The sequence below is a fragment of the Procambarus clarkii genome, chromosome 86 (assembly GCF_040958095.1).
Source record: "Procambarus clarkii isolate CNS0578487 chromosome 86, FALCON_Pclarkii_2.0, whole genome shotgun sequence".
Classification (NCBI taxonomy): domain Eukaryota; kingdom Metazoa; phylum Arthropoda; class Malacostraca; order Decapoda; family Cambaridae; genus Procambarus; species Procambarus clarkii.
In genome coordinates, this window is record NC_091235.1 from 4,558,132 (window position 1) to 4,585,157 (window position 27,026).

At 41.4% G+C, this 27,026-nt stretch overlaps 2 protein-coding genes across 9 annotated transcripts in view; one reads left to right on the forward strand and one right to left on the reverse strand.

Moving 5' to 3' along the window:
• Positions 1-5,644, forward strand: part of LOC123768999 (CAAX prenyl protease 1 homolog) — a 49,782-nt gene extending 44,138 nt beyond the window's left edge. For 4 of the 7 annotated variants that reach the window (XM_069317024.1, XM_069317025.1, XM_045759950.2 and 1 more), the window contains one exon: positions 1,981-2,887. In XM_069317024.1, coding sequence (XP_069173125.1) covers positions 1,981-2,208 — 228 coding nt within the window. In that variant the 3' untranslated portion in view covers positions 2,209-2,887. Of the gene's footprint in view, positions 1-1,980 lie in introns of all 7 variants that reach the window. The other 3 variants (XM_045759959.2, XM_045759941.2, XM_045759933.2) reach the window with 1 other exon arrangement.
• Positions 5,645-27,026, reverse strand: part of bys (Bystin) — a 55,389-nt gene continuing 34,007 nt past the window's right edge. For both annotated transcript variants that reach the window (XM_069317026.1, XM_069317027.1), the window contains exons 9-10: positions 14,209-14,359; positions 5,645-5,879 (exon numbers count right to left, since the gene is read on the reverse strand). In XM_069317026.1, the coding sequence (XP_069173127.1) occupies positions 5,814-5,879; positions 14,209-14,359 (217 nt within the window). In that variant the 3' untranslated portion in view covers positions 5,645-5,813. The remainder of the gene's footprint in view (positions 5,880-14,208; positions 14,360-27,026) is intronic.

The window sequence follows — 27,026 nt, forward strand, 5'->3', positions numbered from 1 at the left end:
TCAGGTGTCCTTTGAAGGTGCTTGTCGAGTTCTGTTTTGAAAACTGCGAGAGGTTGGCCAGTTATTCCCCAAATGTGTCGAGGCAGTGTTGAAAATTCTTGGGGTCTTTTGTGTTTATTGTGTTCTCTCTTAGCATGCCTATTGCCCCTCTGCTGTTAAGTGGGGCTATTTTGCACATCCTTCCATGGCTTGTGGACTCAGGTGTTGTTATTTCTGTGAGTAGATTTGGAACCAGTCCATCTAATGTTTTCCATGTGTAAATTGTTATATATCTCTCGTGTCTGGGCTTTATGGAATACATATTTAACATTTTTAGGCGATCCCAATAATTTAGATGTTTTATTGAGTGGATTCTAGCAGTAAAAGCTCCTTGCACACTCCAGGTGAGCAATTTCTCCAGCTTTGAATGGAGCTGTTAGTGTGCAACAATATTTCATTCTAGAGAGCACTAGCGTCTTGAAAAGTATCATCATTGGCATGGCATTTCCTGTTTGGAAGGTTCTTGTTATCCAATCTGTAATTTTTTTTACAGTTGTGACAGCAACTTTGTGTTCTTTTAAAGTAAGGTCTTCTAACATGATTACTCCTGAAACACTTTTACTTTCATTAGTGTGATTTGAGTGCATTTTATGTGGTTTCTGCTTTGATCTTTTAGTTTTTCCATAGCTTAGTAATTGGAACTTATCCTCATTAAACATCTTATTATTTTCTGTGGCTCATTGATTAACATCAGATTTGAGGTATGATGTGTCCTCTATATCAGCGGTCGCTAACCTTTTGGAGTTCACGGATCACCCAATTCATAATTTTAAACCTCGCAGACCACTAATATAAATCCCGTGGTCTACCAAACAAGAAATGATAGTTATTAAAGTCAAACTATTTGATGCCATTAAATATAACGGTTAAAGAAAATACACAGATACATACAATACACCAATAAAATTGTCTCACAGACCACCAGTTTGCGACCGCTGCTCTGTATTGTCTACTCTCATTAAAATCCTAGTGTCAGCTGCAAACGATGATGCAATATTATAGTTTGTATTCTTGTCTGTGTCTAATGTGAGGATCAGGAAAATAACGGGGCAATTCCAGCATCTTGGGGGACCTGAGTTCTTCACGGTGGATGATTTAGAAGTTACTTTGTTGACTATTATGCTCTGGGTTCTGTTTCTTAGGAAGTTGAAGATTCATCTTCTATTTTAGCAGTAATTCCTTTTGTTTGTATTTTGTGTGGTTATCTTGAGATGATTTCGGGGCTTAGCGGCCCGGTCCTCGACCAGGCCTCATGTTTGTTACACATTCCCAGGAAGCAGCCCATAGCAGCTGTTTTAACTACCAGGTACCTATTTACTGCTAGGTAAACAGGGGCATCGGGGTGAAAGAAACTGCCCATTTGTTTTCGCCTTCCCCTGGGGATCGAATCCGAAATCTCAGGACTACGAATCCTAAGTGCTGTCAAGCCCCATGATGATGGACATTAAAATTCACAGGCAATTATATAATAGTGCCACTGTTCTCTATGCCACATAGAGGGGGCTCGGTTCTGGCTTGTGGTCTCCATTAGGCCGAAAAGAAATCAACTGAAATCCATATGCATCCAGTAGTTTGGCATTGTATCAGCATTGTATCTTCAGAGGGCCATCGGGGCTCTCCCAGAAATAGGCGTTTCATTCTGTGCAACATTGTTTTTTTTTTATTTATTTATGTATTTATTTATGGGGGAACAGGTATGTAATATTGGTGCATTCTTAAGGTAAGTGCTAGACTAATTTTTGTTGGATATATATAGCATTGTCAGCTTAGTTGTGGCTGCTTTTTAAATTGTTTATGATAATATAGGAAAGATGTATTGGCATGTTAGAAACAAAACATTGTTTTTGTGGGTAAGTGATTCTTAGGTAAGAAAAAGTTAGCATTTTAGTGATTTGTGGGATAAGGTAAATGAAGTTTAAATATTTCTGTAACTTTTTTCAGATTTTGCAGTTTCTCTTGACAATGTTTAGCCGCTACAACGAATTCCAAGCAGATACTTTTGCCAAGAAACTTGGTCACGCTGTGAACCTGAAATCTGCTCTAATCAAGCTTAATGAAGACAATTTAGGCTTTCCTGTGTATGACCCACTTTACTCGGCCTGGCACCACTCACATCCACCAATACTGGAGAGAATCAGGGCCTTAGAAAAGAAACAAAAGGAAGATTAGTTAGAAAGGCCTAGTTTACTAATTAATTGGGACCACATTCTAATGATTCCTTAAAAATGGGAATGGTAAACTTATTGTGCATCAGCTTGACTGAGCATAGGATGTGCACAGGTGTGATGTGAATGGCACCACATTGTAGGACCAGGGTGGAATTGTCTCCCTGTTTCTTTGTAATTTATATATTTTGGAACTAAAAGGATATGAACTTCAGTTCCAAAAGTTTGTCTGTATTGATCTGCATGTTACATTTCACTGGCCATTGTACAAAATAGCCCAGAGTTCCTCTTTAATGTGTACAAAATGTTCAATCCCAAGGAGTGCACATCATTTAGCTGGGGAAGATGTAATCATCACTTTAAACTTTATTTAACAAAGGTTGATTCTATATATAGAAATTTGTTCAGGATTTGGTTAGTTTATTTTTTTATGATTATCATCTCTGAGCTTTTTTTTATATTGAGTGTGTGTGTGTGTGTGTGTTTACTGTCTGTGTCTCTGTACCAGTACAAGCTTTTATGTATTTTCATTAGTACTTGTAACATTAGTACTTTACTTGTAACTTTTATACAATGATTTTTCTAGTCTGCTTGACATAAAAATATACAGCAATTGAAGAGTCCTTTGGAGGAAGCGTTTGTGAACCCATTTGTCATGGTTCATATTAAACAAAATAATTAATTATGTAGTTTAATAATAATAAAAAAATCCTACATTATTATATCAATTTGTTGTCAGGATAAGAATTGGTGTTATAAATGTGCCTGTAAATTACATTATTAAAACTGGCCAATTCCTGGGTCTTGTGAAGGAAAGTGTAATGCAGAACATTATGGTACTATATACTCTACTGTAGTACTATTCCTCTTATGGGTGCTGCCTGAATGTGGTGAGGGGATCTTGTGTGCCTCCCTTGGATGGGTTGGGTTGGGGGGGGGGGGGGTGGCATTTGCCTATTGTACTCAACTAGTTGTGCTTGCGACGGTAGAGCTTCGGCTCTTTGGTCCCGCCTCTCGACAATCAATCTACTGATGTACAGATTCCTGAGCTTCTCTCGAGCTTCTAATAGTAAACAGTACTATTGCCTATATTAAAGTTCTTGGCAACACTCGAAGTAGACTGGCCACTTTCACAGAGTTGTATAACACGTAACTTGTCTTTATTTGTTAGGGGTAACCTTCATCCTCTTAACACTTCAGAATGATTAATGCTGCTACCAGACAGTCTAGGCCAAAAATGTTTAAAGTTTTTATGAATACAAAAAAAAAAGTTAAGAAAATATTTCACTAATGGGGCAGCACTGGTATAACGTAATGTCGGGAGTACATGGGCTGTTTGATTTGACCAGGCCTGGGGCAGGCAGGCACTTTTTGTAGGCTGCCAGGCAGAAAAAATCTCCCAATATCTTAGGAGCAAACTTCAGCCTGTGAAAATTGCTTTTAGGAAACCTGTATGTGTAGAGGAAACCTGTATACAGTATAGAGAGGTACCACCTCTTGGTGCAATTGTAGAGATCCACAGCCTCAAAGAAGGGAACACAGAGCATTCAGAGAAAAACTTGCCATTTAACTCTGAATATATATGAGTGTTCACTTCTCCTACCACCAGGAAAGTAGTATCCGTAATACTGTATTATATATTTCTTTTGTATTCGACAGTGATGAATTGTTCTAAAATTATTGATAATTACTGTACTGTATAGGCCCCTCCACATGCCCCTTATCCCCCCAGGCACTCTCTCCTAACACCACCTACCCACCCCATCCTACACCACACGCCTGGAGCCACGGCCGCACAGGATTAATACGGTACGGTCCGATGCCTGCCTTTCTGATCCCGAATGATCTCTGCTTGTCTGGATTGGGCAACATCGGTAGGAAGTTAACTGGACCAGATTTCAACTCTGTATATGCTGATCTGGCCAAATATCTGCTAGTCCGGCTTCTATGGACGTTGTCTGGATAGAGAGAGAGCTATCCGGCCACAATTTTTGCCAGATTGGTAGGCTCCGGATTATCGAGCTTCTACAGTATTTATAGTAGAAAAAATGAAGCTATAAAACAAATATTCCTAGTCCTAGTATAGCACATATGTACTATATTAGGCCTCTGTGCATTAAGCATAAGCAGGTTAGGTTGTCTGCAACATTAATACAAAACCTATTCCTATTTGTCCAAATTTACATATGTAAATGGTCTTGCTACCAAGTAGTAATCTCGGGCTCCTATTGGTTATGATACTGCCACGGTGTTTATTACCTCACCCTTTTGTTCAAAATTCATCACAAATATAAATCTGACACATTTCTTGCATTTTGAACGAGTATGGTGGCTGGACATTCACAATTTTCTGCAAAATATAAAGGAATGTGTGGAGAACAACTTTCAACATTGCACACACAAGAACATGTGGATCCATGAGCTAATGGGTTGCCTTGGGCAACTAGCCAGGGAAGCATGGCGTCTCGCCACTGATAGGGGGACCCGATAAAAATAACATTGACATCTTTGAACCAATGATTTGATGGACAATTGCTAACTGTACTTTTAATTCTTAATCTGACTTGTATAATGTGTGTGTTGGAGGAACCTATTATTTTGCCTTAAGGTAACAATTGTAGTTCAGTTAGCAGTGGTAAGCATGGCTCTGAAGTCTTGTGTTCAATCCCCACAAAAGGACAAAAGTGTTTCCTTTCATCCATTGGCTCTGTTAAACTTTCAGTAAATCGATACCCAGCATTAGATAACCTTGAGTTGCATCCTGAGGCAGTTCAGAAGTTGACCTAGGAAGACTAATAAACCTAACAGGCTTCCTGTCCCCAACTACTGGAAACAATATACTGTAGTAATTGCAGGAGTATAACCCTATACATTTTGTATAACTTGCTACCTGACTTATTATACCTGGTGGTGGTTGTAGGGTTAACCATCCCTGTAGCCTGATCTCTTGGCTAGGCCTCCTGGTTCACAGTACAAATGATAAAAAGTAGGTGGTGGATTGTCTCTGCAGATTTTCTAAGTAAAATTTTTCACCAGCATGAATAACTGGTGTTCAGCCATGACTCAGTATGTTGAGGCACAGAAGTGCTGCTAACTAGCAGTTGCATCTATTCAGACAACAAGCATGAATAGTTTAAATCAAGGTTGCAAATGATGTTCAAAAGAGCTGCTTGTTTTGGCATGTATGTTCAACCTTTCTGGTAATTTTACCTTTGGTACTGTGGAGACCTTGCCTAAACTCCCCTAGGCCTCTATTGAGGGAGCCAGATTCTGGTCTTTGTCTGCAGCTAACTAATAACACTTATTAGTTAAGAGCTTGGTAGGGGTCTTAACACTTGTAGGATCCAGATAGGTAGTTAAGGGAGCCACTGGGGTGAGTCCATACCACAAAGGCACATCCAAACTGTAATAATATTTATGAAATAAATACATTAAACAACTTTTAGATTTTTAGAATTTAATTACAAATCACCAACAACTATTAAAAATCTAATAAATTCTCTTGTAAAATTAACACGTGAAATTTAAATGTCAGGAAAACCAGTGACATTCCTTCTAGCCAGTAGTACAGGTGTATTAAGATACTTTTCTTCACGGCCAATATATTAATTATTCTACCACCATCTTGCTGTCATCTTCACCTCGGGACTTGGAGTTTAGAAGTTCTCGTCTTATCTGAAAATGTAAATGTGACTTAGTAACAATGTATTTATAAATTTATTACATTTTAAAATTTATTTTAGAAGGTAGTGGAGGTTAACTCCATGCATAGGCCTAAACACAATAATGCCCAAGAAAAAAAAAAAAAGTCAGCATTGAATGTAATAAAACACCAATTTCTGGGTGAACCTCGGTGGTTCCCTGAACCTGTAAGCTGAAATGGTTACCATCTACTGCGTTCACATCATCTGGACGCCTCCTGCGGACTGGAGCCAGATCCTGATGATATTTATTTTTGCCACCTCACCAGGGAAGGCAACCAAAAAGTCAGTCGGTACTAAGTACGGCTGGATTCAAGAGAGAACAAAGCCTCAAAAGAACTCCCCCCCCCAACTATCTAAACAAGTGATTGAATTCTCCCATAACTAGAATGAGCTTGTTTGCCCCAGTTTCCCAACTCATTTGGAAAAAGGAGGGGGGGGGGGGGCAGTAACCCACTATCAACTGGCATCGCCAAGCTCAGTTCTAGGGCAGATGTTGGCAGCTTCCTGACAATTGAAAGGGCATCAGGAAGCCACGGGCTAACCCCAGTGGAGTTTCGTTGCACATAACCCCGAAATTAGAGTTTTGTTACAGTCAACACTGGATTTCCAGGGTAGCTTCCCCAAGGAGGAGGAGGAGGAACATAGGACTTTACCAGGAAGGTGGGAGCATCACAGGAATCAGGACAAGGGTGAGACTTCCACCAAGAAAGAAGACCTCCAAAGCCCCCCCCCCAGGCACTAATATCAGCCCATATTAGTACTGCACAAACACAGCTGAAATAGTGACACACTTTCTAATGCCTTGGGCATGAGGGTACATCGCAGGCTGGCTAGACTTAATCCTTCCAGGGTGCAAATCATATACAGTACTGTATATTTGCATATAAGAACATACAAGTCTCACATTTTTATACTTTAGACCTGCCACGCACTGCAAGGTAGGTCGTGCATTGCTCACCACCACATTCAAATGTTTATACTTTCATCAGCTTTCTGATGTCAATTTTCATGCTACGTTGTTCAATTTGGTATCAAATTGTTTGCAGTAGAATGCTCTACAGAAATATTTGCATATAAGAACAAATAATAGAACAACATTACCAATACCATAAGATAAAGTACATTGTCATATGAACAATACCTGCTTTTCTTCATTGTTTACAGTCATTATTCATTCCCGACACTGTTTATGATACCAGATCATTCGTTTTTGTGTTGCTTCCTTCATAAGTGTTTGTACCTGTACCACAATATCATATGTATAAAAAAATTAACAAATATACCTGTACTTACTACCCAATGATGTTTGTAGAGCATGAGTTGAACATTAGGTAGAACTCTACCTGCTCCAGAAAAAGGTTTCCTGAAGTTGCTCAACCGGTTTTATAGGTAGAAGGGATGGTAAGTAAGCATTACCGTTTCGCCTACCACAAATGTCCTCTTGCGACAGGTACAAGCCTGTAGCACAGTGCAGCACACAGTGCCACACCACACGACTTGTACTTATACCTGGTGTCCATCCTTTTACCAGACTTGTAGCAGACACGACATCTCAAGAACTTTCTCGATGCAAATTAGTTCATAGTTCAAGTTCCTGTTCAGACGTTCAGGCTTATTAACAATATGAGGTCTTCTCCTAGCAGCAGCAACACTATGAGTTGTCTGAAGTTTGTCTTCGGAGTCAGATGATGAATGTTCATTTCTAGGTGAAGGGAAGAGTGGCCGCTTCACATCTAATGGTCCAGGTATTGCAACAGTGTCACTAGTCAAACCATCCTCTTAAAAATAACGTCACTTTTCGCTTGTATGCAGCGCTATGGCCAAATTTGGACGTAATTTTAAATGAAATCGACTCACAAAAGTGACGTACTGTTCCGTTTTCTGTTTGAGTCATTCGGCTTACTCGGCAAGCTTAGGAGAGGAAACTTTTCATTAATGTTTTTCATAACGTTTTGAAACTTTATGAGAATTTCCTGCCCACCTAACCTATCAGAGGACCCTTAACTTACTGTTGTTGGAAAAAAAATCCCAAATTTAGTTTCATTTTTAAATTACGTCCATATTCGGCCATACGGGCAAACGGCCAAAAGTGACATCACCAGCATGTACTCACCTACTTGTGATTGTGGGGATTGAGCTCTGGCTCTTTGGGTCTGCCTCTCGACTGTCAATCAATGAACTGATTTCCCCCCTCCCCCCAGAAAGCAGCCCGTATCAGCTGTCTAACTTCCAGGTACCTATTTACTGCTAGGTGAACAGGAACATCACGGTGAAAGAAACTGCCCATTTGTTTCTGCCACTGCCGGGGATCAATCCCCGGACCCTAGGATTATGAATCCCGAGCGCTGTCCACTCAGCTGTCGGCCCCCTCAAAAGGAGCCCTGACAGACCGTGTCCTGTTTGATGGACAGGGACTACTCCTTATTGTTGAGAGGCTACTCCTTATACCTAAATTTCCCATCTTTTATACCTAAGTTTATATACTTAAGGTTTATACACCTAAGTTTCCCGTCAGGGAAACCTACCTGAGGGACAAGGTCGTTTTGATCAAGCCCAAGTGCACCCACTCCGAGTTGAGCTGACGGAGCGCAGGGAAAGAAGCCTGCCTCGAACCCCCCGAAGGAGGAGGAGCCGCGCAACTACACAGGCTGGAGGAGACGACCTGAAACGCCCATGAATCGTAGGACTAAACGAGAGCAAACAGAGTGAGCCTCTAGCCCATCGCCCAATCAATGAGGTGACTCGCAAAAGGGCTAACACCCTTTGCGAGAAGCCGGCCGACGAGCAGAGCTTCTGAGCGCCAGCTCAGAAGCTGGCACCAATGGCCCACCCAAACCAGCAGAACCCTGAACCCTGGCATGACACTTCTGAGATAGCCTAAAACAGCCACCCCGGGGAACCAACTAGCCCGACAAAGGACGACAACTAGATGAAGCCGCTGTAACACTGGTTTTGGTTCCTCTCTCTTTACTTCTCTTCCTTCTTTCTCCCTCTACCCGTATTCTTACTTTTATTTCTAAACCAAGGGACTCCAAAACTTTTAACAAAGCCACACCCACGCCACGTGGTCCTAAGACGATTGACCGACTTAGGATTCTACACCCAGTATGACGTGACCTAAGCTCTGAACAAAACCCTAGAGTCACCTCTGCTGCCACCACCAGACCAGTAATACAAGAGCAATGATCGAGGTCTGGATCGATCACGCTAATTAATCAACCTAGGGGCTTGATCCCCACTATAAACGATGACCTTGAGTGTGGAATAAATTACACGGTAATGATAATTCCGATTCGATGTTAGAATCGGCGCCCAATGCAACTCTGCCTCGTGTGGACCACGTGACCAGGACAAGTTTACACATAACCAAATGGAAACAATAAAATGCAAATTAATAACAAATTTAATTTATTAAAAGAAAACTAAAACAAAATCTAAATGTGTTCACTCCCTATCACTTTAACACTCCCTACTTGACCTGAATGGCAAATGAGAAGACTATTTCTATACATAACCATAGCAACTATACCTCTATATTTTCCAGCTAAGATGTTGGGCTGGTCTTGGGGAGAGGTAAGATGTTTGACCTCTCCCAGCTGCTCGGCAGATCACACTGATCTCTCTCTTGTCTGGTCTACCCCAGACTAGAACATTGTATTGTTCCGCATCGCTTACCCAGTTACTTTAGCAAGGTTAAGTTATAACAATTAAACTCTGTTTGTACTGAATTGATCCAGACTGGTTGAATTATTTTACTGAATTAAATTACAAACATCTAACGGCAGAGCTGTTCCCGATCACAAAAATGGTTACTAAAACTTTGAGAAATAGTAGACCTGTCAACCCCTGATGACCTATGACCGCCGGTCACTCCGCCTCAAAAGTTAGATCTGATTCGTGACGTCACTGATGGTGACAAACTCAATAATTAGAATACTCTTGATATTGTATCCAGTACTATTATACAATACAATTTTAATGCAAAATGAATAAAGGCTAATTTTCTCTAAATTGCTGAATACTATAGGATGGTTCATTATACGCAGCTATGAACAAAGCGTTGGTTATTTCCACCGCGAATTCCCCTGGGGGTCAGGTCACCATGCGGCTCAGCTTCCCATTCTCTTTTGTCGATAAACCACTCTGGATAATTCTTACAACAGCCTAGTTTGTTACAACGCCTGCAGAAACTGCATGACAGCAGACTCCGCAAACAGCAATGAAAACCTAAGAGCCAGGGCCCAAGTGGATTCCAAAGAGAGAGCGAGCACAGCCTGCCAGCACGCGAGACGAGAAGCAAAGAACAGAGCCACCTGCCTCCTTGAGAATTGGTGCAAACCGATTCTCAAGCCTCCTTGAAAATCGGCTGCGCTGTTGAAGCGCAGCTGACGCCCTAGCCGCCGAGGCCAGCGCACCAGACGAAGGTCCTGCACTCAACGCCCCCCACGTCCTCCTCAAGCCAGTCCGAGGACATCTCGAGAACGGAATAGAAGTGCAAGACCGAAGCCAAATGCCCACAGGCACGCAAACCCTCAACAACCAAAGACGCCGAAAGGGTATGAACATGCACAAGGCCAACATCACGAGGAAGCACAAGGGAGAACAAGCACGCATTAAGTCGCTCAAACTCGCCCCCAGGTAAACCTGCAGAATGGTACGAGTTTCCCGCCATTCAAGCATGCCAGTCCAACAAAACTCATGTTGTGTCCCCAATGAAAAAAATGAGCAGCCTGCCAGCCAGGAAGACCCTGAAACCTCCAAACACACCCAAAACGAGGTAGAAGAACCAAACTTTAATGAGGAGGAATCCATCACAGAGGATGAATCCCGGTCTCACAGGAGGTACACAGCAAGCACTTCCTGAACCTCCTTAGGCGAGATACGAGAAGCAGAAAATCCCCGGAATGAAGGAACCGAGGAACCCAAGAGAACCCAGAACTGAACCCGGGGAGGTGACGACCCCAAATCATTCTCATACAGGGAAGGAAGGAAGGGGGGGGGGGGGAGAGAAAACCCCTCCCTCTGCAGCAATAGCCCCGTGAATAAGGCACCAAAACTCATGCGGGTCAAAGGGGGGGGGCCCAAGCCTCCTCAAGTCAACTTCTCCCCAGCAACAGGATCTTCCATCCCAGGACCCGGGGCAGAGCAGTCCTCTATACCCTCTACCCCTAAAGAAAAGGCAGAGTCCAGGGGAAAGGCAGAAAATAAGGGGGGACCTACTGGTCTGACCCAGAAGCCTCAGCAGGAGGAACCGGCTCGAATGCCTGTCCTCAATGCGAAAAGGGTAGCCCCCAAAGTCGCCCGAGTCTCATTACCAACTAAACCCCGCCCGACTCTGAAACCCTCAGACATTTGGGAGCCGAAAGCAGGACGAACAACAGGTTAAGGACCAGAGAGCATGGACGGAACCAAAGTCGAAGAGACTAATGCCCCCAAGTCCGGGTCCCTATAACCAAAATGGGGAAGCCTCGGGGCATCTGGGTGGGCAATCAACCCAGCGCAATGAAGTAACCTAAACCTAGCATGCAATGCGGATGCCGCCTGTACTCAAATATCAATGTCATCAGAATGGGTAAATTGGAGAACAAGCCTAGAACACAACTCACAAGATTCGGGGTCAAATGTGTCATTCATCCAACAGGCAGCATGGCGGAGGCAAAAGCGATGACTGTCACCCTGAGACAAGGGCATCACAGCAACTTTCAAACTCGCACGAGGTGAGCTGGAACTTTGAAGATGCATCCATAGGTCCACTGAACCCTGACAGGGTTTTCCATGGCCTGTAGGCTGACTGCTACGGGAAGCCCTGGTAAGATGTTACTAACTGGTCAAGACCCAAAAGTTAATATGAGGGACCATCAAATCACTCAAACCCCTGCATCGTGTACAATCACAGGGACCTAGCAGAGGGCCACCAACACAATGTAAGTTGTCCTGCACAAGAGACCCCACCAGGCAAAGAAAACAAAAATAAAAGAAAAACCCGACAAAAGTACAACGTCCCCAGAGGAAACAGGAACCGACTGTGCATAGCTAAGCTGGCTGTGCAACACCTTGATGCCCCAACCAGCAATAATACCATTCCCTACCCAAGGCCAAACAAAGTCCACGAAACCCCAGCTGGCTCCAAAGGCGGAGTAAATGCTGTGCAGCAAAAGGGCCTTGTGAGTACTACCCAGGGGTAGTACTCACAAGGCGCTTAGGGAAGGCCACCCTAAGTGCATGTAGCCCCAGTACACTTATCACACTTAGCTACCACACCATAATGTAGCAGAGAACACCACTAAGGCAAAACAATGCTAGGGTTGACGACCACCCCAGATCGCATTAGCCAACGAAATGGAGTTGTTGAATAGCCTGCGGCGACAAGCTGTGTGGCGGCAAAGTGTGATGTTTGCTCGTTTCCTTGGGATTTGGGGAAGTTCTGCCTCTGTTCAGTTTTCGGTTGCAATTTTCTTACCAAATGGGGTCTGTTTTATTAAGCCTACCTTTCTGGGTGCCTAACCCTGGTCTATGGCAGATTAGGAAAAACCCCAACAACAGGGGGGGGGGGGGAGGGATTTCCAGGGACTATTGCTCCCTGTGCCTCTCTGAAGGGGCTAGTTTCTGGCTTGTAGGCTGAACTCCTTTGACTAATGCCCTAGTCTAATATATCGCATATTAGCCCGATAGCTAAAGGGAGCCGAAGGGGCTCCCCTCAGAAATACACATAGGCATTAGTTTTCAAACTAGAAATTCATGCCTAACAAATTAACACTTTCGGGCTATCTGGACGCGCCGGCGCGTTCGGTTTCGTCTAACGTAAACGCATAGTGGACATAAAGTTATGTCAACTTTTAAAATATTTGTATAAAATTCAATTTTTATCCGATTTACTTTGGGTTTGTTTCAAACTGCGCGCTATGAGGCTCTCTTTCTCACCACTAGGCTGCATGGTACAATAAGTTCATGAAAGGTGTGGATAACTTCGATCAAATGGTATTTTGTCCCAAACGGGTTGCAGGTGGGTGACTTTAGCCGTTTATACTGGTAATTCTTCCCCCATATCATGTATTAGATGCATATGTCTGTTTAGGGAATTTTATTCCGATCAATATACAACCAAAAATAACTGTGTGCAACAAGTATAATCTTGACAAACATAACAAAAGTAAAAATATTTCGTGTGTGTTTGACGCTCACTGATATGTTCCAGCGTTGTTTTATATTTGTCGCTATTCTAACTTACGCTTTGTTGATATTTTTTACCTATGGGCACATAGAACATTCTATTGTGAACACATTGACATAAAAATGAATGACGTACATAGAAAATTAATGTCATGAGAATGAAATAAGTATAAACTTTCAAAGCGCCGTGCGTTGTCCCGTCACCGATACCGGGTAACAATTTCACCACTTCCCACACTCTTGCAGGTCGGCTGCATCATTATTCTACGCTTATATTCATATCACCGTGTTGGGAATTTCATTGCCAGTCCATTGATACCAAAATTAACGCTGTAGAACAAGTGTGGAGGTGATTACAATCCCAAGAGTAAAAACATTTTGTTGCTGATGGGCGCTCACGGCGAGTCATCTACGTAGTTATTTATTTGGTGCTGGTATCCCTATATGTTTCGTGACTTATTTTACTAATGTTCTTCTAGAGAATTTTATTGCGAACACATTGGTACCAAAATGAAATACGTAGCATGAGAACTAAGGTCAGAAGAGTAAAAAGAGTATACACATTTTTGTTTTTACGCTTAAGCGATAAAAACGCAGCGCGCACATTCGGTTGGCTGAGTGACCTTTGCGGAGAGCGCGAAAGTGTTAACTCACGCTTTTATGATATGGTCACAGACTCTCCAGGAAAGGGATGGATGGGCAAACTTATCTAACTGACTTTAAACAAAATGGCATTCATAGAATCACGCAAAAAGAGCCTTTTCTGGAAGGTGAAACATGCACGAGTGACAGGCACATTAATAGCTGGATAAAGAATTCTCTAGGCATCGAACCAGATTTGACGAACCTCCTGAGTGGAGACCTACAATGCTCCATACTAGCCCAATATTGTAAATTTTTTATAAAAATTAACCACCCATAAGGATATAGCATTACTGTATATGCACCGTTTTGTGGATCATGCCGGTCAAAATTACCTATATAAATTAAGCACATGGATTAACACAATACAAATGGAATTATCTCTGCTTACATTTTCCTTTGTGATCTACACTCATCATTAAGCAGCTTGTAGAGTATATAAAATAATATTACATAAACACAGACAATGCAGTAATACATTTACAAACCTCTCCAGTGATGGCATGATGGGTGTGGAACCTCACAACATCCAAAAGTGATTGCTTCTGATCTGGACTAAGGTCTTCCTTATAGCGCTGAATGAAAGTTATCAAAGACTGGTGCCATAAAACTGGAAGATCCCGACGGTCATGCTCAAACCTAAGAAAACACATAATATTAAAATATATTTTTCAATCTCTGGAAATATACTGTACAACACATACTCGTGATACAAAATAGATGATATACTGAGTACTGAGGGTGTATGTTACAATGTGCAATAAGAACATGGCACAACAAGCATAGGAAGTGTAATATGCACAATATGAACTTAGTGGTGTAATGAGGACAGGTAGTGTATTGGGTATAAATGGGAAGGAGTGGAGATGTTATTCTTTTGATGTGGGCTTCAGGAGACAGGTTTGGCATGATATCAATTCCTAGATCTTTCTCTCTGTCCGTTTTGTGAAGGACTTTATCTCCCAATCGGTATCCAGTGTCTGGCCTCCTATTTCCTCCACCTAGTTTCATTACCTTACATTTACTTGAGTTGAACTTTAGTAGCCATTTGTTGGACCATTCCTTCAGTTTGTCTAGGTCATCTTGTAGCCTCATACTATCTTTCTCTGTCTTAATCCTCCTCATAATCTTTGCATCATCAACAAACGTTGAGAGGGAGTCTATTACCTCTGGAAGATCATTTACATATACTGTATCAGAAACAGTATAGGTCCAAGGACCAATCCCTGTGGGGGACTCTTCTTGTAATGCCTCTCCACTCCGAGACCTCACCCCTCACAGTGACTCTCTGTCTTTTGTTGCTTAGGTACTCCCTTATCCAGTAGAGTACCTTCCATTTTACTCCTGCCTGCATCCTCAGCTTGTGCACTAGTCTCTTATGTGGTACTGTCAAAGGCTTTCTGGCAATCCAAAAATATGCAGTCTGCCCACCCCTCTCTTTCTTGCTTGATTTTTGTTGCCTAGTCATATAATTCAATTGACCACGCTGTGTTTTGGTGGTTGTAAAGGAATATGTTGTTAGTGTGGTGGTAGTTGTCATGGTGTATCAATGACCACAAGAGAATGAGACCTAGCTCTTTATATGCCCTACCTCCTAGCCATTCATACCAGACATGCTAATTACTGGTTATTAGCATATCTGGCATTAGTAACACAACCAAACTTATCACTGTAAATATGAACAACTCAAGCAATAATGGCTGCCTATCATCACTGCTGTGTGCAAGGAACAATTTGGGGCTCAAAATGCTACTCGGAAAATTATTTGCACACACATAAAACTAACATGTACAGTAAGAACCGTACTGCATCAAATCTTAGACAAGAAACACCACCTCAGCTCACCTGGGTCACACCTAGTGCCATGAAAATGTAAGTCAATAATGTGTATGTAAAATAATTACAGTTTGCCTATTCTTGAGCCAGCTCATACACATGAGTTTTGTGTTAGTGTCTTGATGAATGCAGCCCACACAGTTACTGCCTCTTCTTTACTGACACACAGGAGTTGAACAAATCACAGGAGTTGCTCTAGAGTTACTGTGGTGTAGTGACAGAACTAGAGAGGGCTGGTGGAGTTGATGCCTATTCCTCAGTATTGCCTTCTTAAGAATGACAAAATGGAGCTCAAAGCGAGATGGCTGAACTCGTGCATCGTATCCATGAAGTCTTTCCATGGAGCACCAATCAGAATGCAGTTTGAACCATACATACGTATCTGATTGGGTAAATTCTGGATTTCAGTGACGCATCTGGGAGTGGGAGTAAGGGTTTATTAAAAACCATTGGCAAAACCAATCCTAAGTGCACAGTACAGCAGCCATGGGTACAAGTCTAGCTGGGAGAACACAATTCTCTCACACAACCTTGAATGCATTCCACTCAAACAGACTGCAAAATTCCTTACATCTCTTCGACACAACTATATGTCCAGCTTCCACTAATGTCCTCTTGTCCAACCTCTTTTTAATTTAAATAAGCTTTCTTTGTCCACTTTGTCTATTCCCCTCAGGATCTTGTAAGCAGTAATCACATCCCCTCCATTTCTTCTCTCCTCTACGGTGGTGGGGGCAAGTTTCCTCAACCTGTCCTCATAGCTGAGACCTCTCAGTTCTGTTACTAAAGTAGTTGCAAACCTTTCAACTTTCTTGAGTTTGTTTGTGCTTCAAAAGGTGTGGGTTTCATACTGGAGCTGCATATTCAAGTAATGCTCTCACATAGACAGTGCGCATGGACTTGAAAACCATTTAGATTCTTAAATGATATTCTTATGTTTGCTAACGTCCCACATGCTGCTGATGTTATCCTGTTCACATGAGCTTCTGGTGTTAGTGTTGGGATTATGTCTACTCCCAGGTCTTTATCTCTTATTTATTCTTGTAATTGCCTTCCCTTTATTGTATAGTTAAATACAGATCACTTATCTCCATTACCCATTTTTTTTTACTTTACACTAATTTTGGGTTGAATTCCAGCAACCATCTGGAATTATCTGCTCACTCCTGAAGTCTATCAAGGTCTTCTTACAATCCTCTTCAGTTCTTACTCTCCTCATTAACTTTGCATAATCTGCAAACATCGACATGTATGAGCTCTCTCTGTGAGCTCATACACAGAGCAATGGTCACAGGGCAGAGCTCTGTGGAACACCACTTTCCACCCCTCTCCAGCCTGACATATCATTGCCGATTGGTTACTTCCTCCCTGTTAAGTGCTCCCGTACCAAATCCAGTGCCTTTCCTGTAATCCCTACTTGTCTCTCCATCCTGTATATTGGTCTTTTGGAAGGAACTGTATCAAAGGCTTTCTGGCAGTATAGGATGATGCAGTCTATCCATCTATCCTTCTCTTGTCTTATTTTGATGACCCTATCACAGAATTCAGCCAAGTTTGTTAAGCATAATTTTCCCTCTCTGAAACCTTGTTGTGTGTCTGTTATAAAATTTACTCCCCAAATATTTTACAACCCTTTTTCTGATAACTTTTTTCTAGCATCTTGCATGGAATGCATGTTAGCATTGCTAGTCTATAGTTTAGACTGATGTACTCATTCCCCCCAATCTCCTCACCCAGCAGCTGTGTACATCTTACATAACCAAAAAAACAGATTTTCTGGGGGAAGCCCCGTCAGCTTCTTTAAGCTATCCGAACTAATGTGTGTTGTGTTAGTTTGAGGTCATCAGTCACAGGAGTTTCTAGGCCTACCAGAGACCATCAGCCAGAACCTGGCCCCCCTCAGAGGAGCAGGGAGCAATGGTGTATGAGCACTTAACATTTAATGTACTGTATGTCATAATCCACCATCGACCGGGGCATTTGCCTAGAAAGAAAGGCGAACCAAAACAAACAACTAGCTGGTAAAATTGCTACCTACAGCCAGAAAGAGCCAAGAGACTCCTGCTGAGAGAAAAGAGAAAAAAAATAGTAACCCTGTCCTCATTTAGTACTCCCGCTCACTAGCGTAACTCCATTCCCCCCCAATAAGGGGGAAGGGGAAGTCATCTCAGACAAACTGGCCTCCCACCAACTCAGTTCTAGGTGGAAAAAATGGCCTGATGAAAAACCTACTGACTGAGGGAGGGAGAGTGTCAGAGGAGCCTCCGGGAAAAAGTGCACTTCATTACATACAACGCTGGGTTTCTGGGAGGAGCCCTGTAGGCTCCCTGAAGCTACCTAACTCAGATAAGGAAAAACAGGGACTTACCCGGGAGGTGGCAACACTGCTAGACTCAAGTCGAAGAAGAAACCGACAGTCGCAACAGACACCTCAGAGCCACACAAAGCCGGAAAAGGCCTGGCTTGATACCTGCTTGACGGGGTTCTGGGAGTTGTTCTACTCCCCAAGCTCGGCCTGAGGCCAGGCTTGACTTGTGAGAGTTTGGTCCACCAAGCTGTTGCTTGGAGCGGCCCGCAGGTCCACATACCCACCACAGCCCGGGTGATCCGGAACTTATTTTAGAAAACAGTCTAGTTTTCTCTTGAAGATGTCCATGGTTGTTCCGGCAATATTTCTTATAGTCGCTGGGAGAACGTTGAACAACCGTGGGCCTCTGATGTTTATACAGTGTTCTCTGATTGTGCCTATGGCACCTCTGCTCTTCACTGGTTCTATTCTCCATTTTCTTCCATATCGTTCACTTCAGTACGTTGTTATTTTACTGTGTAGATTAGGGACCTGGCCCTCCAGTATTTTCCATGTGTATATTATTTGGTATCTCTCTCTCGTCTCCTTTCTAGTGAGTACATTTGGAGAGCTTCGAGACAATCCCAATAATTTGGGGGCTTTATCGCGTCTATGCGTGCCGTATATGTTCTCTGTATTCCCTCTATTTCACCAATCTCCCCTACTCTGAAGGGGTAAGTGAGTACTGAGCAGTACTCAAGTTGGGACAACACAAGTGACTTGAAGAGTACAACCATTGTGATGGGATCCCTGGATTTGAAAGTTCTTGTAATCCATCCTAACATTTTTCTGGCTGACGCAATATTTGCTTGGTTATGCTCCCTAAACGTTAGATCGTCGGACATCATTATTCCCAAATCCTTGACATGCTGTATTCCTACTATGGGCAGATTCGATTGTATTTTGTACCCTGTATTATGTTTCAGATCCTCAATTTTGCCATACCTGAGTACCTGGAATTTATCACTGTTAAACATCATGTTATTTTCTGCTGCCTAATTGAAAACTTTGTTGATATCTGCTTGCAATTTTTCAATGTCTTCAGCAGAGGTAATTTTCATGCTGATTTTTGTGTCATCTGCAAAGGATGAGACAAAGCTGTGACTTGTATTTTTGTCTATATCTGATATGAGAATAAGGAACAGCAGTGGTGCAAGGACTGTACCTTGAGGTACAGAGCTCTTAATTGCGCTTGGATCGATTTTATTTCATTAATTTCATTAACCGTTATTCTTTGTGTTCTGTGCGACAGGAAATTGATTATCCAGAGACCTACTTTACCAGTTATTCCCATTGACTTCATTTTGTGTGCTATCACTCCATGGTCACATTTGTCAAATGCCTTTGCAAAGTCTGTGTACATAACATCTGCATTTTGCTTTTCTACTAGTTCTTTCTAGAGCATTTTGCCCAGAACCTTCATGAGATATTAGGCTGCCAGGACCCTGTTCGAACTCAAAAGCCCCCGCGCCTGAATGGCAACCCAAGGCATATTACCAAAAACCGTGGCGAGAGCAAAGGACTTCTGCACGTCATGGGCACAAGTGTAGAAACAGGGTCCCCTTGTTTTTGAAGATTACCCGGGTCACTCGGCAGTTGCTCGAGCAGCTGTACTTAAATTCTGCCCTTCTGGTTTATCCGTTGGGCAGGATCTGGCTTCGGTGGCTGTTCTGGTATCGTTGGAGCCGACTCTTTCGCCGTACTCGCGACCGTTGGGTTTGCACCCCAGTGTTCTTGCTTTGGTTGCTGTGTCGACAGCTTCTTCTTTGTTTTTTTCGGGGTCGGTGGCATGGCGCCTTCCCAGTCCCTCTCTTGATGTGTACATGGATGCCTCGCCTCTCAGTTGGGGGTTTGTGACCAGTAATTTACCAGTCAGGCCAAGGGCGTTGAGGTGGTCCTTCTGTTGGGCTCACAGCATGATGCTGGAGTTTGCGGCAATGTGGCAGGCACTCCTCGGGGCTCTTTGTTTCGGCTCCATTCAGACTGCTTCCCTGTGGCTCATTGTTTCAACTGTGGGGGGGTTTCTTCGGTCATTGGCTCTTTGAGGCTTGTCGCTTCGTGTAGCTCTTCTGCCGAGTTCTTGAGGTTCACTTTCAGGGTGTATCCAACATTCTGGCAGACAGCTTGTCACGAATCATTCCTCTTTCTACGGAGTGGACGGTCAACGCCGCATCCTTCCTTTGTCTTTGCCGGACATATGGGTGCTCGGAGGCTGACCTCTTCACGTTGGTATGGTCTTGGCGTCTCTCACTGTACGTGGTGCCATTCGCCTGACTGTGAGGCTGTCGCTGCCTGCGGGCCACCGATTCGGTGACAGTAGTTGCACTCTGAGTGTATCCGGTTTACCTGGTTCCCTGTTCCAGGGCTTGTGTGTCTCAGGTTGTCTGCAGTGTAATCTTGTCTAGTCAGCCTGTGGTCTACCCTAGTGCCCATGATGTAATTACCTAAGTGTAGTTACAGGATGAGAGCTACGCTCGTGGTGTCCCGTCTTCCCAGCACTTGTCATATAACGCTTTGAAACTACTGACGGTCTTGGCCTCCACCACCTTCTCCCCTAACTTGTTCCAACCGTCTACAACTAGCTGGTAATTCTAACAGGCTTTCGAAAGCCTGTTTGCGAAAGTGAATTTTCTTATATTTCTTCGGCATCTGTGTTTAGCTAGTTTATATCTATGACCTCTTGTTCTTAACGTTCCAGGTCTCAAGAAATATTCCCTATCGATTTTATCAATTCCTGTTACTATTTTGTATGTAGTGATCATATCACCTCTTTTTCTTCTGTCTTCTAGTTTTGGCATATTTAATGCCTCTAACCTCTCCTCGTAGCTCTTGCCCTTCAGTTCTGGGAGCCACTTAGTAGCATGTCTTTGCACCTTTTCCAGTTTGTTGATATGCTTCTTAAGATATGGGCACCACACAACTGCTGCATATTCTAGCTTTGGCCTAACAAAAGTCGTGAACAATTTCTTTAGTATATCGCCATCCATGTATTTAAAAGCAATTCTGAAGTTAGAAAGCGTGGCATAGGCTCCTCACACAATATTCTTTATGTGGTCCTCAGGTGATAGTTTTCTATCTAGAACCACCCCTAGATCTCGTTCTTTATCAGAATTCTTTAAAGGTTTCTCACATAATATATAGGTTGTGTGGGGTCTATGTTCTCCTAGATAGGAGAACGGGAGATACATAATAATTTACACGTGGAAAATAATTGAGGGGCTGGTCCCAAACCTGCACACAGAAATAACACCACATGAGACCAGAAGACATGGCAGGATGTGCAGAATACCCCCGTTGAAAAGCAGAGGTGCAACAGGTACTCTGAGAGAGAACTCTATCAACATCAGAGGCCCGAGACTGTTCAACACGCTTCCACTACACATAAGGGGCATAACTGGCAAACCCCTCACAGTGTTCAAGAGAGAACTGAATAAGCACCTCCAAAGGATACCTGATCAACCAGGCTGTGACTCATACGTCAGGCTGCGAGCAGCCGCGTCTAACAGCCTGGTTGATCAGTCCAGCAACCAGGAGGCCTGGTCGACGACCGGGCCGCGGGGACACTAAGCCCCGGAAGCACCTCAAGGTAGCCTCCTATTCCACATTCCATAACATGGCATTTATTAACATTAAATTCCATTTGCCAAGTGGCGCTCCATGTACTTATTTTGTCCAGGTCTTCTTGAAGGGCATGACAATCATCTAAGTTTCTTATCCTTCCTATTATCTTAGCATCATCAGCAAACATGTTCATATAATTCTGTATACCAACTGGTAGATCATTTATGTAGATAATAAACATCACTGGTGCAAGAACTGAACCCTGTGGTACTCCACTTGTGACATTTCTCCAGTCCGATACATTGCCTCTGATCACAGCCCTCATTTTTCTATCAGTCAGAAAATTTTTCATCCATGTTAGAAGCGTACCTGTCACTCCTCCAATATTTTCCAGTTTCCAGAACAACCTCTTATGTGGAACTCGGTCGAAAGCCTTTTTTAGGTCCAGATAGATGCAGTCAACCCAACCATCTCTTTTCTGTAATATCTCTGTTGCTCGATCATAGAAACTGAGTAAATTCGATACACAGGATCTTCCAGATCGAAAACCATACTGTCTGTCTGATATTATATCATTTCTCTCCAGGTGTTCTACCCATTTAGTTTTAATTATTTTTTCCAATATTTTGACTATTACACTTGTCAATGATACCGGTCTATAATTAAGGGGGTCTTCCCTGCTTCCACTTTTGTAGATTGGAACTATGTTAGCCTTTTTCCACACATCAGCTACAACTCCTGTATACAGGGATGCCTGAAAAATCAGTTGAAGAGGAATGCTGAGCTCAGGTGCACATTCTCTCAGAACCCATGGTGAAACTCCATCTGGACCAACTGCTTTGTTCTTATTTAGCTCCTTGAGCATTTTTTCTACTTCGTCTCTAGACACCTCTATGTGCTCTATGTTGTTCTCTGGAATTCTTATTGTATCTGGTTCCCTGAAGATTTCATTTTGTACAAGCACACTTTGGAACTTTTTGTTTAATGTTTCACACATTCCCTTTTCATTTTCCGTGAATCTATTTCCCATTTTCAACCTCTGAATATTATCCTTTACCTGCAATTCGTTGTTTATGAATTTATAGAACAGACCTGGTTCTGTTTTACATTTGTCTGTGTTACGACCCTGGGTTCTCCAGTGGAAACCAGAGGTCAAAATTGAGCTATTAAACTTCCTAAGTAGTACAGTTGGCGCATTTCGAATGGAAATTGTTTGTATCTTCCCTGCCAGACGTAAGACTATTATTGTTTCTCAAAGAGCATTTAAAGACTGAGCTGGGGGTTGATTATTAAATAATAACATAGGCACCAACTTTGCTTACTAATACTTTCTAATCATTCATAAAGTAACAATACGTTGCATAGGGGAAGATCTTTAATGTGCTTAGCTGCACGATCAATTAGGCTCCTTCCGGCACCACGACATGAGGGAGGCCAGGTGGTCGCGAGGAGCTCGCTCTTCTCTTGGCTGGTGGCGTGAGGTTAAGACCTACTCTGTGGCTGTATCCCTACTCTCCTTCCTTCTCCTCTTACTTATTTCCCTTACCTGAAGTTCCTGTATCCTTAAGCTAAGTACAGGGCATTAGTGAGTGTGCCTACTCTGGTAGTAACGATTGGTGAGACCTGGGGATAGTATTTTGCCAGTGTTTGGGTACCCCTAAGTGTTGTGTTTTGTATTAGGGTCCCACGTGGTTTCACTACCCTAAGCTGCATCCAGCTTCAGTGCTTATCCAGTAGTACTTTACCCTAGCTTGTTATTAGTGTAAACCTTGTATCCTGCCTACGTGGACCAAGGCTTTTAACGTAAGATAGTGTGGTAAAGTTATTATTATTATTGTTATTGGTGTGAGTGTATATGGGGGGTTGTTAACGGGTTAATAAATAAGTACATGAATTACAGAGTATCTCTTCTTCCAAGGTGGGAGCGCAGTGATCAACCCTTAGACTAACATATTTGGTCTTGTAGCAAGTTATTACTACTGTGGATAGTTTATTTTGGGGGCCGGGCCTTTTAGCTCTCCCATATTTGATACTCCTGTCTTCTAACTACCTATACCCCTTAATAGTACCAGTACCCCATAGAAGCCCCACTCATATCAGTTGTAACAGTCTGCAATCCCTTTTTCAAAATTTCTTTCTGCCTCTCTCCTCACTGCCGTGTAGTTGTTTCTCGCATCTTTGTATCGCTGGTATGTTTGGGGGTTCGGCCTCTTCCTGTATTGATTCCATTTTTGAGTCTTTTGGTCTCTGGCCCTCTCGCACTTTCTGTTGAAACAATCCTGTTTCCTAGTTCTGCTTCTCTGTTTTGGTATAAATTTTTTTGTGCCCTTATCATATATTTCACAAAACCTGACATACATCTCATTCACTTCCTTGCCTAGCAACAAGTCTGTCCAATTATACTCACTAAAAATTTTTCTAAGGTTGCCATAATGTCCTCTCCTAAAGTCAGGTTTTTCATTTGCATCGACCGTCATATTTTCTTCCAGATTATAACGCATTGCATACTTTATTCCCAAAAAGACATGGTCACTTTTACCCAAGAGAGGAAGGTACTGAATGTCAAATACTTCTTCCTCCTTCCTGGTAAATATCAAATCTAGCATGGAGGGGACGTCCCCGTCCCTCATCCTCGTAGCTTGTTTAACATGTTGATACAAGAATGTTTCCAGGATGAGGTCTACAAATTTACAGGTCCAGAAATCTTCTGTTTTAGCTTCACATGCTTCCCAGTCTATGGATTTCAAGTTGAAGTCGCCGACTATCAACAGTCGTGAACTATCGTTGTCCGCTCTCGCTATGATCTCTCTCATTATTGTTATAAGACCTTCTCGTTTACTATCTAGCTCCTCCTTTGACCATGTGCTGCTTAACGGTGGACTATATGCATTTATAATCATTAGTTTATCATCCTCATGGCAGATCTCTAGTGGTATTATGTCAACTTCTTGTGGAGGTATGTGCGGAAGTATGCTGCTTTTGCAGCTGTTTTGGTAATATGTCTTGCGTCGACATTCAGGCACAGGGGTTTTAGAGGTCCAACAGGGTCCTGGCCGCCAGATATTTCATGAACTTCCGGGCCCTCTATGGCCTTGTGTTGCGCTGGGGAGACTGTCACGGCCGTTAGTCTCTCCCTTGTCTTGAGACCTACAGTGCTACCGCCTCACAGGCAAGTCCCTGTTTTTACTTATCTTGGGTAGTTAGTTTCAGGAAGCCGAAGTGCCAGTTGGATGAAGTGTCGCTTGTTTGTTTTCTTCCTGGAGGATATTTTTGCTCTTTTTGGACGTAGGTCGCAATTTTCACCAGCTTGTGGTCTGTTTTGTTTCGCCTATCTTTCTGGGTGCTTCCCTGGTCGATGGCAATTATGACATACTTTAAATGTGAAGTGCTCATAGGCCATTGCTCCCTGTGCCTCTCTAAGGAAGCCAGGTTCTGGCTCGTGGTCCCTGGTAGGCATAAGAACTCCTGTGACTGATGACCCCAAACTAATACAGCACATATCAGTTCAGATAGATTCAGAGAGTCAACAGAGCTCCCCAGATACTGTACTGTGATGGAGTACTGTATATGTATATTATATATATTATATATATTATATATATTATATATATATATATATATATGTATATTATATATATTATATATATATATATATATATATATATATATATATGTCGTACCTAGTAGCCAGAACGTACTTCTCAGCCTACTATGCAAGGCCCGATTTGCCTAATAAGCCAATTTTTCACGAATTAATTGTTTTTCGACTACCTAACCTACCTAACCTAACCTAACCTAACTTTTTGGGCTACCTAACCTAACCTAACCTATAAAGATAGGTTAGGTTAGGTTAGGTAGGGTTGGTTAGGTTCGGTCAAATATCTACGTTAATTTTAACTCCAATATAAAAAAAATGACCTCATACATAATGAAATGCGCAGCTTTATCATTTCATAAGAAAAAAATTAGAGAAAATATATTAATTCAGGAAAAATTGGCTTATTAGGCAAATCGGGCCTTGCATAGTATGCCAAAAAGTGCGTTCTGGCTACTAGGTACGACATATATATATATATATATATATATATATATGTCGTACCTAGTAGCCAGAACTCACTTCTCAGCCTACTATTCAAGGCCCGATTTGCCTAATAAGCCAAGTTTTCCTGAATTAATATATTTACTATAATTTTTTTCTTATGAAATGATAAAGCTACCTATTTCATTATGTATGAAGTCAATTTTTTTTTATTGGAGTTAAAATTAACGTAGATATATGACCGAACCTAACCAACCCTACCTAACCTAACCTAACCTATATTTATAGGTAAGGTTAGGTTAGGTAGCCAAAAAAAGCTAGGTTAGGTTAGGTTAGGTAGGTTAGGTAGACGAAAAAACATTAATTCATGAAAACTTGGCTTATTAGGCAAATCGGGCCTTGAATAGTAGGCTGAGAAGTGCGTTCTGGCTATTAGGTACGACATATATATATATATATATATATATATATATATATATATATATATATATATATGTCGTACCTAGTAGCCAGAACGCACTTCTCAGCCTACTATCCAAGGCCCGATTTGCCTAATAAGTCAAGTTTTCACGAATTAATGTTTTTTCGACTACCTAACCTACCTAACCTAACCTAACTTTTTCGGCTACCTAACCGAACCTAACCTATAAAGATAGGTTAGGTTAGGTTAGGTAGGGTTTTTTAGGTTCGGTCATATATCTACATTAATTTTAACTCCAATAAAAAAAAATTGACCTCATACATAATGAAATGGGTAGCTTTATCATTTCATAAGAAAAAAAATAGAGAAAATATATTAATTCAGGAAAACTTGGCTTATTAGGCAAATCGGGCCTTGCATAGTAGGCTGAGAAGTGCGTTCTGGCTACTAGGTACAACACATATATATATATACATATATATATATATACATATATATATATACATATATATATACATATACATATACTGTATACATATATATATACATATATATATATACATATATATATACATATATATATACATATATATATACATATATATATACATATATATATACATATATATATATACATATATATATACATATATATATATACATATATATATATATACATATATATATACATATACATATATACATATATATATACATATATATATACATATATATATATATACATATATATATATACATATATATATACATATATATATATACATATATATATACATATATATATATATATATATATATATATATATATATATATATATATATACATATATATATATATACATATATATATATATATATACATATATATATATACATATATATATACATATATATATACATATATATATATATATATATATATATATATATACATATATATATATACATACATATATATATATATACATACATATATATATACATACATATATATATACATATATATATATATATATATATATATATATATATATATATATATATATATATATACATATATATATACATACATATATATATA